The sequence below is a fragment of the Glycine soja genome, chromosome 18 (assembly GCF_004193775.1).
Source record: "Glycine soja cultivar W05 chromosome 18, ASM419377v2, whole genome shotgun sequence".
NCBI lineage: Eukaryota > Viridiplantae > Streptophyta > Magnoliopsida > Fabales > Fabaceae > Glycine > Glycine soja.
This window is the reverse complement of record NC_041019.1, coordinates 11,453,160-11,468,742: the sequence shown is the minus strand read 5'-3', so window position 1 is coordinate 11,468,742 and position 15,583 is coordinate 11,453,160. Positions and strand designations below refer to the sequence as shown.

The window sequence follows — 15,583 nt, the reverse complement described above, 5'->3', positions numbered from 1 at the left end:
ATGAAAACTCACATAAAAATACAGTCAAATCCAGATTTATCAACCCCTGTTATAAACTAGCGTCCACTCTTTTGTGAAAATCAATGTAGGCACACTATGTTCCTTTTACTTGCGTTCAATGGACTTATTCACTCACACAAACTATTTTATATCAAGTATAAATGATGTCCAATCATGTACTAGATTCATGTTAGCAAAAAAGGGAAGTGCACAAACTCGTCTTTAGTAAATTCAGTTTGTTTCTTGGATTTTGAATTGCCAACATTTGAATTTAGAATAAGAAAGGACAAAATGGAAGAATTATCAAAGAATATTCTTCCAAGTCGTTAGCACTGTAGAGAAAGGAGCACATGCAATTATTTGTACTCTTATTTTTTTCTCTCCACAAGAATGTGACACATGACAATGTCCCCAACTATGAGACAACAATCATATCAAGGAAAATCAAATTTTTTCACTAAAGTCTATAAAAAATTACTTAAACTCTGTTATTTAATACAATAAAATGAAGAGAAAAATGAACAAGAGAATTTGAAGCGATATTTTGTCACATTAGTGGACAAAAACTTATTGTGCTTAAGTTATTCATCCTTTGCTTAGCAAAGTTATTTCATTGTATTCAAGCTTAAGTGTTTATCCACTTTATTGAGTGATTTGAATCTATGTATTCATTTAAACATTATTATTTGTGAAAGCTAGGGATGACTTAGTGTTAAACAATACTTAGGTGTCTTAGATTCAGGGGGAGTTTAAGGGTGTGCCAAAAGTAGCCTTGAGAATACTATTGTAGTCAAGAGTGACATGACAAAAACTTGTTGTAATCAAGCTTTGACTAGTGAAACCCTTGATGTGTAAACATAGTACTCATATAAGGGCAAGTGTATCCTATGTAGTAGTCAAGTGATATAGTTCTTCAAATATTCAAAAAATATGTAATTTCCAACTATTTCGCTCCATTAAGCGACTATATTTCTACAAGACAAAACTAGTGTCCAAATGTGAGTTCTGCCAAGAAAATGCATAAAAATGACACAAACTCACACAAAATGTAACTCAAAAAGTGGTTTATCAACACTTTACTAGTTTGTAAAGGAGAACTAGATGTAACTTTGTTTGAGTGAATCAGTATAAACTTAAGTGTTTCTACTTCTCTCTAAAGTTATTTTTATTATTATTCTCTTGTGTTGATTTTGATACACTTCATCACACAAGTCTTCTTTTGAAAAACCTTTTTGTGAGGACTTTGTTTTATTAAGCATTGGATGATAGTCTCTTGCTTTCAACAAAATTGATTTTCATTCACTGGACGATACCGTTAGCAACTTGGTTTTAAGCATATCTTCTTATAAAAAATTTCTCCTTGTGAAAAAATTTACATATTTATCTAACATACTATTCAACTATTCTTCTAGTGTGATATTTGATATTTTAGTTATAGAATCCCGATACCTTTGTGGGTGAAGCTTGATAATTTCTATGCATGCTTAGTTTGTGCATTTAAATTAGAAAACAATTATCTAATTTATTCTCTTTTGATGCTTCTTTTGACTTAAAAAGATAGGAGTTTAAATTCTTTTGAGTTTTTATCTTAAGAATGCTAAAGTTAGTAAATTTACAATATTTTGTTCTATTTTGTATAGCTTTTCGATACATGAACAAAAGAATAGAAGATGTATGAAGCCAAGCTGGAAGCCAGTTGTATTGTGCATGAGTGCTAAGCGCTCGCTTATAGGCTTAGTGCATGGTCACTTAAGTCAGTTGTACTTTGCATGTGCGCTCAGTGTGCACATGCAGGCTTAGCGCATAGTCATTTTTGGAAGGCATGATTATGTAGTGTTTTGAAAATTATAAAAGGTTACACTGTGCTTTTTGGAGGAAGTTGCTCAACAAGGGCACAAAATAGAGCAAAACACTCACTTTGGAGTTCTTCTTCTTCCATTTCATTTGTTTCATCTTTTTGTTTTTGATCCTCTCATGACTATGAGAGGCTAAATTACCCATTTATAAAAGGTTAGTCCTTCCTTCTTTTGGAAAAGAGAGAAGAGAGACACAAAAAGAATTCAGGCGATTAGTCCTTGGCGAATTCTTTTTGGCAAAGGGAGAAGAGAATGAAAATGATGAATAGCACAAGTTTTCAAGGTTTAGAAAACCAGAAAACTTCAGAAAGCTTTTGGTACAAAGAAGAAGAAGAAGTTCAAAGAGATTTAAGGCTTGCAAAGGATTGATTGAATGAATGTAAAAAGTTATCTTAAAAAGAAAATCAAAGCCTTGCTTTTATAGACTCTTCATGTCTGGTCAAGAAGACCATTAAGAAGAGTTATAACTTTTAGAAAAACTTAAAACCCATTTGAAAAAGTCAAAACCTTTTTGAAGAGTTACATCTTTAAATTTTTCAGAAACAAACACTGGTAATCGATTACCAAATAAGTGTAATCGATTACACAAAGCTTTTGAGTAAAAGGATGTGACTCTTCACATTTAAATTTGAATTTCAACGTTCAAGGGCACTGGTAATCGATTACCAAAACATTGTAATCGATTACAGCCTTTTGAAAATATTTGGAACGTTGTAAATTCAGTTTGAAAACATTTTCAAACTCATTTTGCTACTGGTAATCGATTACAACAATATGGTAATCGATTACCAGAGAGTAAAAACTCTTTGGTAAAGGTTTTGTCAAAAACTCATGTGCTATTCAAAGTTTTGAAAAAACTTTTTAATACTTATCTTGATTGAGTTTTTTCTTCATTCTTGAATCTTGAGTCTTGAATCTTGATCTTGATTCTTGAGTCTTGAATCTTGATCTTGATTCTTGAGATCTTGAATCTTGATTCTTGTTTGTAGGCTTTCTTCTTGAATCTTGAATTCTTCTTGATTCTTGAACTCTTGACTTGTTCATGATTCTCTTGAGATGTTCTTTGATTCACTTGAGCTTTTTGTTCATCATCTTTTGTTGTCATCATTGTTATCATCAAAACATCTTTGAATCATTGTTGATTCATCTTGAAGCTTTGCTTCCACATATCCTACACAACATGCAACAATAAAGTGAAGCTTTTGTCACTCCACCTATATCTGGCCTTGACATTAACTAGACTTAACACCACTAACAACTATGGAAGCAATGCCTTCCAAGGTTATTTTGATGATGCCAAAGAATCAAGAGTCAAGCAAATTCCAAAGATTCAAGAATGAAGTTTTCAAGAATCAAGATTCAAGAAAAATCAAGATCAAGATTCAAGAATCAAGATAAGTACTAAAAAGTTTTTCAAAACATTGAATATCACATGAAGTTTTCACAAAATCTTTTACCGAAGAGTTTTACTTTCTGGTAATCGATTACCAGAAGGTAGTAATCGATTACCAGTAGCCAACATTGTTTTTCAAACTGATTTACAAAGCTGTAATCGATTACCAGTGTTTTTAAAACGTTAAGATTTTCAAAATTTAAAATGAAGAGTCACATCTGTTGATGTGTAATCGATTACACCTTAATGGTAATCGATTACCAGTGACTGTTTTCGAAAAATTCATTTCCAAAAGTCACAATTCTTCAAGTGACTTGTTTCTGAAGATTCTTTCAAAAGTCACAACTTTTCTAAGTGACTAGTTTTAAAAGAAATTACCAAGAGTCACAAACTTTGACTTGAGTCATCAAGAAATTATAAATATGTGACCATGGCATGAATTTAAACAACAATCAAGAAATTTATCTTTCAATCTTCTCTCTTAACATCATTCAACTCTTTCAACAGATTTTTTTCTGATTCATCTTCTCTTCATCTTTCTAAAAAGTTTTTGTTCAAAACTTTTTCTTTCAAGAAAAGTTCTTTGATAAAAAACTTGTGCTATATCTTTTTATTCTCTTCTCCCTTTGCCAAAAAGAATTCGACAAGGACTAATCGCCTGAATTTTTTTTGTGTCTCTCTTCTCCCTTTTCCAAAAGAACAAAGGACTAACCGCCTGAATTCTTTTGTGTCTCCCTTCTCCCTTTTCAAAGAATTCAATAAGGCACAGTCTGAGAATTCTTTTGATTCTTCCTTTTCCCTTATACAAAAGATTTCAAAGGACTAACCGCCTGAGAACTTTGTCTTAACACATTAGAGGGTACATCCTTTGTGGTACAAGTAGAGGGTACATCTACTTGGGTTGTTGTAACTGAGAACAAGAGAGGGTACATCTCTTGTGGATCAGTTCAAGTGGAGGGTACATCCACTTGGTTGTTCAAAGAGAACAAGGAAGGGTACATCCCTTGTGGATCTTTGCTTGTAAAGGTTTTTACAAGGTTGAAAGAAATCTCAAGGACCGTAGGTCGCTTGGGGATTGGATGTAGGCACGGGTTGTTGCCGAACCAGTATAAAATTCTTGTGTTTGTCTTCTTCTTCCCTACACTTTTAATTTTCACTGTGCACTTTTAGTTATCGCTTTTACTTTGGTTAAGTTTCAATTATTGTTCTTTACTTTCTTAACTTGGTAGTAAAAGCCTAATTAAATCTAGTAACATTAAGAAGGATAAGTTTTAATTAGTCAAGGTACATTAATAATTAATTAAACCCCTCTTCTTAATTATTCTGAGGCCACTTGATCCAACAAGTGGTATCAGAGCAGGTATCTTGTAGAAAGTTTAACCACTTCAAGATTCATGGCCTCTTTAAATTCTTTGTTTTTCAAAAGTATTTTTAGGAACAGGTCAAATCTGAAATCATTTCAAGATTATGATGAAGACCAAGCCAACTTGTGTCTCATGACAAAATCTCATGAAAACAACAAAGAAGAATCTGTAAGATTCAATTACTGTTCTTTACTTTCTTAACTTGGTAGTAAAAGCCTAATTAAATCTAGTAACATTAAGAAGGATAAGTTTTAATTAGTTAAGGTACATTAATAATTAATTCAACCAGCCCCTTCTTAATTATTCCGAGGCCACTTGATCCAACAACAACACGGTCAAAGATTTTTCGCACCCCGAATTCAAAGGCTTCTTGGAATCACTTTCCATTGTATCATACATAGGGGCATGTGCTTGCTAAAAAGACTTTTGTCCAAGATCACAAATCATATCCTTTAACCAATCTCCCATTTCTACATCAATTGGTTCAATTTGGGATGCCCTCTACATGTCTGTCAATTCACCATCTCATATCCATGTCGTATAATTCTTCTTAATCCCATCACACAAAAGATGTTCTTGTATATCGTTTAGTACTTGGTGTCTCCCATTCAAATAATTTATACAATGACAAAAATATTTTCCATCCTCATTTGGTCGACTTCTTTCTAAGGAAAATTGGAAGAACTCTTCAATGCCTTCTTCATCCCCAGGGCTCATGCGACTTGCATTCATCCAACTCCATCTAATTAATAACTTTACGATACTCAAAGTTATTCTATGCATGAAAATCTCACTTTTTTCATTAGTGGCCTGTCCCATTAAAGAAGACATTTTTTATAATAAATTCATACGTAAAGGTTAAGTCTCTTTTCTTAAATTTGATAAAATTTCGGTAGTATTTCTTATTGATCTCCAAGTACACGACATGAAAGTAGTGACATGACTTCCACCACAATCAAGTATGCACTTGGAGAACAAAGTGAAATGAATTGTACCAAAATTTCATCAAATTTAACAAAAGAGACTTAACTAATACATATGAATCTACTATTCCCAAACTGTCCAAATGGACGATTCAAGATTCAATACAACGATTAATCCAAACTGTTTGGAAGAATCATTGTATTTAATCTCAAACGGGAAACTAAGGTTCACTCATAATGAACATAACTTGTATATAAAACAATATTTCATCATTAATCACATAATACAAGTTATAAAAGCATTCGTAACAAAAATAATCTTGAAAATAGTATGACAACATTCGTACTTGTGAAGATGGTCACTAACAATAACAATGCATGATCATGATGGAAACAAGAAAAGGAAAAGTGCCTACAAATTACAATTACAACTATAAAATGTTATTTAAAGGGACTAATTTAAAAGCAAAAATATTTAAAGGACTAAAATAAAAAAAATTGTTACTCCTATTTTATGGGGACCAAAATGTTGATCGTTAGGTTAGACCCAATTTCAGATTAAAAATAAAAATAATAACAACAACTCAATAAACTAATCAAGTAATTAATGATGGATTAGCTTTTGTGCTGGTTGGTGTGAGGCTTAAAGTGTTGTTTTATGAAAAGAAACAAAAACAAGGGGAGGAAATGAAATACTAAGTTGAATGCTCAGTTACTACAAGCTAATAAAGCTCTCTCTGAAAAGATGAAAGTGTTTTTGTATTTGTACACTTTGATTGATAGCTAGGTAGATAGATCCTTTTTATGGAAGCGGTTGGGTCCCATTCACTTGGCGGGACAATTTGTTATAAAATAACGAGTTTTGTAAATAAAAGTAGGATTTATTATATAATTTTTCTAATATATTTCAATTAACAATAATGTGTTGGCCAAAGAATATGTTGCTAATATTTATTTTAAAGAAAAATATCTCTTTATAATAATGTGTTAGCCAAAGATTACCTTAGCACCTTATGCTAGAGAATTCTAGTCTACATATGTCCATTGAAACTAAAAGTTAAGTCTGAATCATTATAACTTACTCAACACCCTTAAACCCAAGTTCAAGCTACAATACTCTACTCCATTTGCTTACTTTTCCTTTACTCAATCATTATTTTGGATGCAAGGTTTATCTTGGAGACGTGGATTACACAATTAAGTAACGTTTGTTTTGCTCTTCTTGATAAAGAAGCTTTCCACCTTGTCTTTTAATTGAAAAATAATTACAAGCTTTAGACACCAATTGAAAAAAAAAAGTAGTTTAGAAATCCAATTCAAAATTGTCAAGTAGCTTATTATTATTCCAATAACTTTGTGTGCGGAACAATAAAAATAATACTCATAAACATATTAAAAAGCATTTAACAATGAGGAAAAAAATGTCATATACCAAAAAAGAAAAAAAGCCACAAGAAAATAAAAATAAAATAGTATTTATTTTCTAAATCTACCTCCTTATTACCTAATTAGCTCAATCTTGCAAATTTGAAAATGCACAATTGACCAAAAAATAACTTGATTCAATTTGAAGACCCCGTAGCTCCCAACTGAAAGTGGTTACGGACAGAGGGATCCAAAAAAGAAAAGAAGGGAATAATATGAAGCATTGGGGGCGCAATGGCTTTTGATTAAAATAATGTCACAGATTGGTTGCAACGTATTGACCAAGGCAAATGGGAGCCCAACGATCGAGGAAGCAGTGTCTTCCATTAGTTGAGGAGGTTTACTAATTTTGTTGATTTCAAATTAGTGTTTCATTTATCTATGAACTTAAGATTCATAGTTCTAAAACAAGACCAGCCACCAAAGGCTTTATTATACGAATTTAACATGACATGTATTCCATGGATAAGTCAAATTCAAATTACAGACGCAACAATCTCATTCACAAACAAATTCCTTACATTAACATCACATTCAAACCACAATGTATGGGCGGCGAGATGTACCTGTGGTGGCGCGAACGGATTGGAGGTGCGAGAGGTAGCGACACCAGGAAGGAAGGTGAAGAGAAAAAGATGTGAGAGTAACGGAGCTGAGAATGGACTGGAGGCGTGAGAGGTAGCGAGAGAATGGAGAGGGGAAGAGTGTTAGATAAAAAGATAATTCAGATGACTAGTTAGTTAGTTCTATCACTTGTATGTTAGTTAGTGGTAGTTATAACAGAATTAGAAGAATAACCATATATAGCTTGCTGTAGTACTGTGTAAAAAAAAGAGAAAAATTGAGTGTGAGAATAGTAATCTGTTTTCTTTGAATCTGTACAAGAAAAGCTCTCTTTCTTCCCTTCTTCTTCTTCCCTGTGAGATTGCCAAATTATCAGTTTTCAACAGTGGTATCAAGAGCAAGGTTGAAGGGTCTGTTTCTGTGTGAATCAACCCGTGAAAGGAGGGACCTGAGACTGAAGCAATCGAAGGAGATTCTGTGTGAATCCACGCTTTTGAGGAAGACGAATTCGAGCAGAGGAAGAACCTTGAGCTATGACGAGCAATGGAGTTCCGATGAACAATCTCCCAATTCTTGGTGAAAAGAATTTTGATCGATGGCATGTGCAGATGAAAGCTCTTCTGGGTTTTCAAGATGTGTATGAGATTGTCACGAGCGGGTATCAAGAACCCAGTGCCAGTGCTACTGAGGCACAACGATCTACCTACAAAGATTTGAAGAAAAAGGACTGCAAAGCCTTATTCCTAATTCACCAATGTGTAAATGATGCCAACTTTGAGAAAATTGCAAATGCCACAACCTCGAAGGAAGCATGGGATATTCTTATAAAGAGTTATGAAGGTGCAGAAAAGATAAAGAAGGTAAAGCTTCAGACATTGAGAAGACAGTATGAGCTTCTTGCAATGGAGGAGACTGAATCAGTAGCTGAGTATTTCACCAAGATTCTCACACTCACCAATCAGATGAAGTGCTGTGGAGAACAGATTAAGGAACAACTGGTGATTGAGAAGGTGCTCAGAACACTGACATCAAAGTTTGATCAGATTGTGGTGGCCATTGAAGAATCAAAGGATCTTACATCCTTCAAGCTTGAAGAACTACAAAGTTCACTTGAAGCGCATGAGCAGAGATTAAGAGAAAGGAATCCTGAGAAGCACAATGATCAAGCCTTACAAGCTCAAACAAGCAGAAAGTTTGACAAGCAAGGAGACAAATCCAAAAAGAACAAAGGAAAGTGGCGTGATGAGAAGTGGAGAAAGACTGAAGATTCAAAATGTGGTGATTCTGGATCATCTTCACAGAAAGCTGTGTCAAATCCAAGAAGCCAATTCTCAGGGAAAAAGAAATGGGTCGACAAGAAGAAGGTGCAGTGTTACAACTACAGGAACTTTGGCCATTTTGCAGCTGATTATACATTCAGTAAAGGCTCTCATGTGAAAGGTGAAGAAGAAAGGTTGGCACAAGAGGAGAATACAGAAGATTATCACTATCTGCTGATGGTTACCACCAAAAATGATCTTCAGTGTGCTAATTTCTGGTACCTAGACACTGGTTGCTCAAACCATATGTCAGGGAGAAGATAGTGGTTCACAACACTTGATGAGACTTCCAAAAGCACAGTGAAATTCGCATATCACAGCTCAATTACAGCAGAAGGGATAGGGAGCGTGATGATTCAAAGAAAAGATGGAAAGAAAGCCTGCATCTCAAATGTCTTGTATGTTCCCAAGATGAAAAGAAATTTACTCAGCCTTGGACAATTGCTTGAAAAGGGTTATACAATGGAGATGAAGGACAACATGTTGAAAGTTTTTGATAAAGACAAGAAGAGTGTCCTAAAAGCTCCACTCTCGGCCAACAGAACATTTAGAATTGAAATTCAGATTAGTGATCAGAAGTGTATGCAGTCCACCACAGAAATTGAAACTTGGCTATGGCACAAGAGGTATGGCCATCTAAATTTCAAAAGCTTAGAGCTACTAAATAGAAAAGGTTTAGTAACAGGCCTACCAAACATTAGAGTTCCTGAGAAGCTATGTGATGAATGCCTAATAGGCAAGCAAGCTAGAAATTCTTTGGTTTCAAGCATACCTACAAAAACTGTTAAACCACTTGAAGTTGTGTATACTGATGTGTGTGGTCCTTTTGTGGAGGAGTCTCTTGGTGGAAATAGGTTTTTTTGTAACCTTTATTGATGATCTCACTAGAAAGGTGTGGGTTTATCCTATTAAGAAAAAGAGTGATGTGTTTGACACTTTTCAGATTTGGAAAACTCTGGTCGAAAAACAGTGTGAGTCCAAATTGAAAGTGCTAAGATCAGATGGTGGAGGAGAATACATGTCAAATGAATTCAAATCCTATTGCACTAAGGAGGGGATTGAACATGAGGTTATAGCTCCCTACACTCCACAGCACAATGGCACAACAGAAAGGGAGAATAGAACCATCCTCAACATGGCAAGGAGCATGCTAAAGACAAAGAACCTGCCAAAGAAATTATGGGCTGAGGCTGTTTCAACATCTGTGTATCTGCTGAATAGATGTCCAATAAAGAGATTGGAAGACAAGACACCAGAAGAAGTCTGGTCAGGCACTAGACCAAGTGTGAGCCATCTCAGAATCTTTGGGTCTATCTACTATAAGCACGTTCCAGACGCAATAAGGAGAAAATTGGATGACAAGAGTGAGAAACTCATATTTCTCGGCTACCATTCTACTGGTGCATACAGGGTTTTTAATCCTCAAACTCAGAAACTAGTGTTGAGTAGAGATTTGAAGTTTGATGAGGGTCAATCCTGGAATTGGAGTGATAAGCAAGGCACATCTGAATTGAGAACCAGAATTGAAGGTCTAAACACTGATGTAGGGACAGAAGACAATGTTGTTCATGATGAAGCAGTATCAACGAGACCTCAGAGAAATAGACAAGCCCCTGCAAGGCTGGATGACTATGAGATATTCCCAGATTCCTTGATTACAGCTGATGGTGACTTTGTCCATATGGCCTTACTTGCTGAGATGGAACCTATTGGCGTGGAAGAAGCTTTGAAGCACTCACATTGGGTTGAAGCAATGGAAGAAGAGCTGAGGTCTATTGAGAGAAACAAGACATGGAGTCTCACAAAGCTACCAATAGTAAAGAAAGCCATAGCAGTAAAATGGGTCTACAAAACTAAGTTGAATCCTAGAGGATAAGTAACAAAGTTCAAAGCCAGACTGGTTGCAAAGGGATTTCTGCAGAAGCAAGGTCTGGATTATGATGAAGTATTTGCTCCTATTGCTAGGTTGGAAACAGTTAGACTTGTAATAGCAATGGCTAGCTACAATTGCTGGGAAGTACACCAAATGGATGTAAAATCTGCATTTCTTAATGGCTCACTATAAGAAGAAGTTTTTGTCACTCAACCACTAGGGTTTGTGATGAAAGGTAGAGAAACAGAGGTGTACAAGCTTCATAAGGCCTTGTATGGTCTGAAACATGCTCCCAGAGCTTGGAACAAGAGAATATATACCTTTCTCTTGCAAATTGGATTCATGAGATGCACTACTGAATATGGTGTGTATGTTAAAGGAGAAAGTCTTTCAGATACCCTCATAGTATGTTTATATGTGGATGATTTACTGATAACAGGAAAGGATTGCAATGCTATCTCGACATTCAGGCAAGAGATGAAGTCTGAGTTCGAAATGTCAGATCTTGGAGAATTATCATATTTTCTGGGCATAGAGTTCAAGAGGACAAAGGCTGGAATTTTTATGCACCAAAGCAAATACACAATTGATGTCCTAAAGAGGTTTCAGATGCTTGACTGTAACTCAGTTTCAACTCCTGTTGAAACTAGTGCTGTGCTGGATCAATCTGGGCTTGAAAAATTGGTGGATAAGACTATGTTCAGACAAATGGTTGGCTCCTTGAGGTATATATGCAATACCAGACCAGATGTAGCATATGGAGTTGGCTTGGTGAGTAGATTTTTGAAAGCACCACTGCAAGGTCATTTGAATGCAGTGAAAAGGCTACTGAGGTACTTGAAAGGGACTATTGGTTTTGGTTTGTTGTTTCCTACAAACTTGAGTAACAATTCCTGTGAGATGATTGGCTTTTCAGATGCTGATTGGTGTGGGGATAAAATTGATAGAAAGAGTACCACAGGGTATTTGTTTCAGCTAGGAAATGCAGCTATCAGTTGGTGTTCAAAGAAGCAATCCGTGGTGGCCTTATCGTCATGTGAGGCTGAATACATAGCTGCTAGCATGAGTGCTTGTCAAGCAATATGGTTAGAAGCTTTGCTGAATGAGTTGAAGGTAAAATCTGAGAATGGAATGCTGTTGATGGTGGATAACAAGTCTACTATAAGCCTTGCAAAGAATCTTGTTGCTCATGGAAGGAGCAAGCACATTGAGACTAGATTTCACTACTTAAGAGATCAAGTGTACAATGGAAGACTGAGGTTGGATTTTTGCAAATCTGCAGATCAACTTGCAGACATTTTGACAAAACCTTTGAAGAAGGAGAGGTTTGAAGATCTGAGGAGAAAGATGGGACTTAGAAGCTCAAATGAAATCTGAATTAAGGAGGAGTGTTAGATAAAAAGATAATTCAGATGATTAGTTAGTTAGTTCTATCACTTGTATGTTAGTTAGTGGTAGTTATAACAGAATTAGAAGAATAACCATATATAGCTTGTTGTAGTACTGTGTAAAAAAAAGAGAAAAATTGAGTGTGAGAATAGTAATCTGTTTTCTTTGAATCTGTACAAGAAAAGCTCTCTTTCTTCCCTTCTTCTTCTTCCCTGTGAGATTGCCAAATTATCAGTTTTCAACAAAGAGAAAGAGGCGTGAGAGGCAGCGACAGCGTGAGACCCAACAAAAACGGAGAGGAAGAGAGTACAACGTGAAAGAGTAAGTGGAGATTAGGGAGTGGAGGCATTTTTAAAAATCAAGTTCTCATACAAATCGATGTTAACGAACTCCTTTTATTTACACATATGCCATCACGTTTTTCTTAACATTGATTTTATGAAAAATGGATGTTAGCACTGTTGGAAATAAATTTGTATGTTCACGATCCAAGTCATCATGTAATCAATTCTAATTTTAATAATAAAGTATTATTTTATTTTCATTGCCATATTTCACTATTTGATTAAATAGTCCATTTGATAATATCCTTGATTAAAATTAAAGAGTTGTTATTATAATAGAGATTATGATAATGAGAAACAAGTTTGTTCTAATTTTAATCTAAATCGTTCTTGGTCATAGGATTATTGTAAATAGGATATCAATAATCCGGATAGATTAATATATATGTGATAGTATTTATTGGATAAACATTAATAGATCTCATTTATTAATTTGCATTTATAGATGAGTCACATGTTGATGTGATCATTGAACAAACTCAATTGAAATTTTCTAATGGTTAAAATTTATCATAAACTGTCAATAGAAAATTATCAAGAAGAAGTATAATAGTTTTCTTTGACTTGAGATTGTCATAGTAATTAACAAGTTATTCGTTGTATTTTGATTCTGGGCACCTAATGCTTTAGAGCACTTGTTGAATGGATATTGGATATGATTAAATACATGTAGAATTAATGATTAACCAAGAAGGAATCCATCAACTCTTGGTAATGAGTTTGAGCTTTATGAATAAAATTATATCCTGACCAGGAAAATTAAATGAAAGAAGAAATGAGTTTCTTAAGTCATTATGAGTTAACTCAAAAGGGTTTGACAGTAATACCATACGTTAGAGTTAACTCAGAGCTGTAAAGATGAAGAAATTATCACACTACTCTTCTAATGGTTCTTGAATGTAAAATGTTACTTCATGCTATCCGGATGTTAAGGAGTGTTGCTAAACGCCTACCTTGATTAGTATATTACCGGCTTAGTATTGAACTTATGGGGTCACACACAAATGAGTGTTCTAATCTCTGTTAAAGAAATTATATTTAATATTTGATGATTAATTAAATTAGAGAATTTAATATGATCAAATGATTAATTGATTTCAAAAAGGTAAAATATCATTATATTTTTGCTAGCACTGAAAATATAAATAATATGAAAGATTTGGTGAAAGAAGAGAAACAAACATGTATGATTTTGTATTTGAAATTTGGGTTGAAAAGTCGACTAGATACAAGTTTGACTTGGTCAATTATTATTTCAATTCTAACTGCTAAATGGTTAGCAATAAAAGATAACAATAAATAATATAACTTAAAAAAGGATACTATCAATAATGAGTTTGATTTGATAAGTTTGGTATCCATAGCGTGCTATAAATAGAGCATTAGGTTGCGCATTGAAAGCATCTCAATATCACTTCTCTATTTTTATTTTTCCACTTATCAAAATTGTTGATGAATAAAAGCCCGTCTCGGTGTAGATACACGTAGAGTCTTCACACTATTAAAGAATTCTTTTGATTCAAGAGCTTATCAACAGGTACACTTTTTTTTAATATGCCATTTTTTTATAATATAATTTAAATATAAAATAAATCATTTTATTTTGTAATGTGTTTTTTGAATACCTTTTCCTATCAACATCGACCTTAAATCTATATTTTTCAGTAGTGTCGTGGACCCATACTCAATCTTACCTTTAAATATGACCGCGCCAAGGAGTTACCAAAGCTCTTGACTTCAAAATGCCTAAGCACCCTTCCAGTCCTTAAAAGGGAACCTCGGCTTGGTTGTTCCTACTTCCTACACTGTGGGGTTCTATATTAAAGGCCCTTGAGCACTTGAAGGATGGTTTCATTTTAAGAGTTGGCAGTGGTAACATCTCCTTATGGTTTGACAAATGGTCGGTTGTTTGGGTGAGATGGTGGACTGTATAAATATTCAGGATACTCATATTTAATTTGTTGAAAGATATTCATGAGGATGGTGTTTGGAACTGGAATAGACTTGCTACGCATGTTCCAACGATTTATCGCTTGAAAGCTGCTAGTCTTTTATTGAATGGCGATATCGATGACGAGATCGTGCGGGTGTTGCTCAAAGGGGAGAGTATGATAGTATGATACTACTTTAGCTTGTTGGTGGCTCGCTGCTTAGTCGACTATCCGTAATACCCACAATGAAAACTGGACATGGATTTGGTCGCAAAACACTTCAGAAAATATAAAATTCTTCCTTTGGCTAGTTAGCCATGGAAGATTACCCACTAACGTTTATAGGGTTTCTCGGCACCTTGCTATTGATGTTCGTTGTAACAGGTGAGGGCTCTTCCTGGAGATAACAATGCATGTTCTAAGGGACTGCTCAAAGGCCAGGAGGATTTGGACGATGCTGGCCATCTACGGTGTCTTTCAACAGAATGATGATAACATTCACCAATGGTTGCAACGACACTGCACAGGCTCGGCAAGCACTATGTGCGGAGCAGCTTGCTGAATGATTTGGAGATCCAAGAACATGGAGGTTTTTGAAGATAAGGAGTGAACACCTTGGTACCTGATCAACCAAATCCACGTCGTGCATGACATGTTGACTCGCTATGATACTTCAACCTCAACTAAGGCTCATTTGCCCCGCCTTCATGTTTCGTCAAGGTTAACCCCGATGGAAGCTCTCAAATGCTGACCTTTTTGGTATCTATCACAGTCTGTGTTTGAGTTGGAATCATGGATACGGCAAAACTATTTGTGAGTTTGACAGCTTGGTAGCCATTAGTTTAATCAAGAATGGAGATTCTGGCTTCCATCCTTATGTTGCTATTCTTGCTCGTATTTTTGTCTCAGGACTGGGTCATTGTCTTGAAGCATACCTTCCATGAAGGTAATAATTGTGTCGATGTTCTTGCAAAATCAGGATTTGATTTTTTGTAGCATATGCTTCTTCCTCGACCTGGTTGCTGATGCGGTAGGAGTTGTTGCATTCAGTTAGGCGATAGTTTCCTTTTCTGCTTTCTGCTTTATCTTTTCCCATTCGTATAAAAAAAAAATGAATCACAAATTATATTTTTTTCAAAACCCATAAATGATATGTAAAACTTTTATATTAATCTAAAATTATTTGACTCATTATACGTGTA

At 34.8% G+C, this 15,583-nt stretch overlaps 1 protein-coding gene across 1 annotated transcript; it reads left to right on the top strand.

Moving 5' to 3' along the window:
• The first annotated feature begins 8,058 nt into the window (after positions 1–8,058).
• Positions 8,059–9,108, top strand: LOC114396922. Its single transcript, XM_028359087.1, has one exon. It carries the CDS (start codon positions 8,059–8,061, stop codon positions 9,106–9,108), a length of 1,050 nt encoding a protein of 349 aa, XP_028214888.1.
• The last annotated feature ends 6,475 nt before the right edge of the window (positions 9,109–15,583 follow it).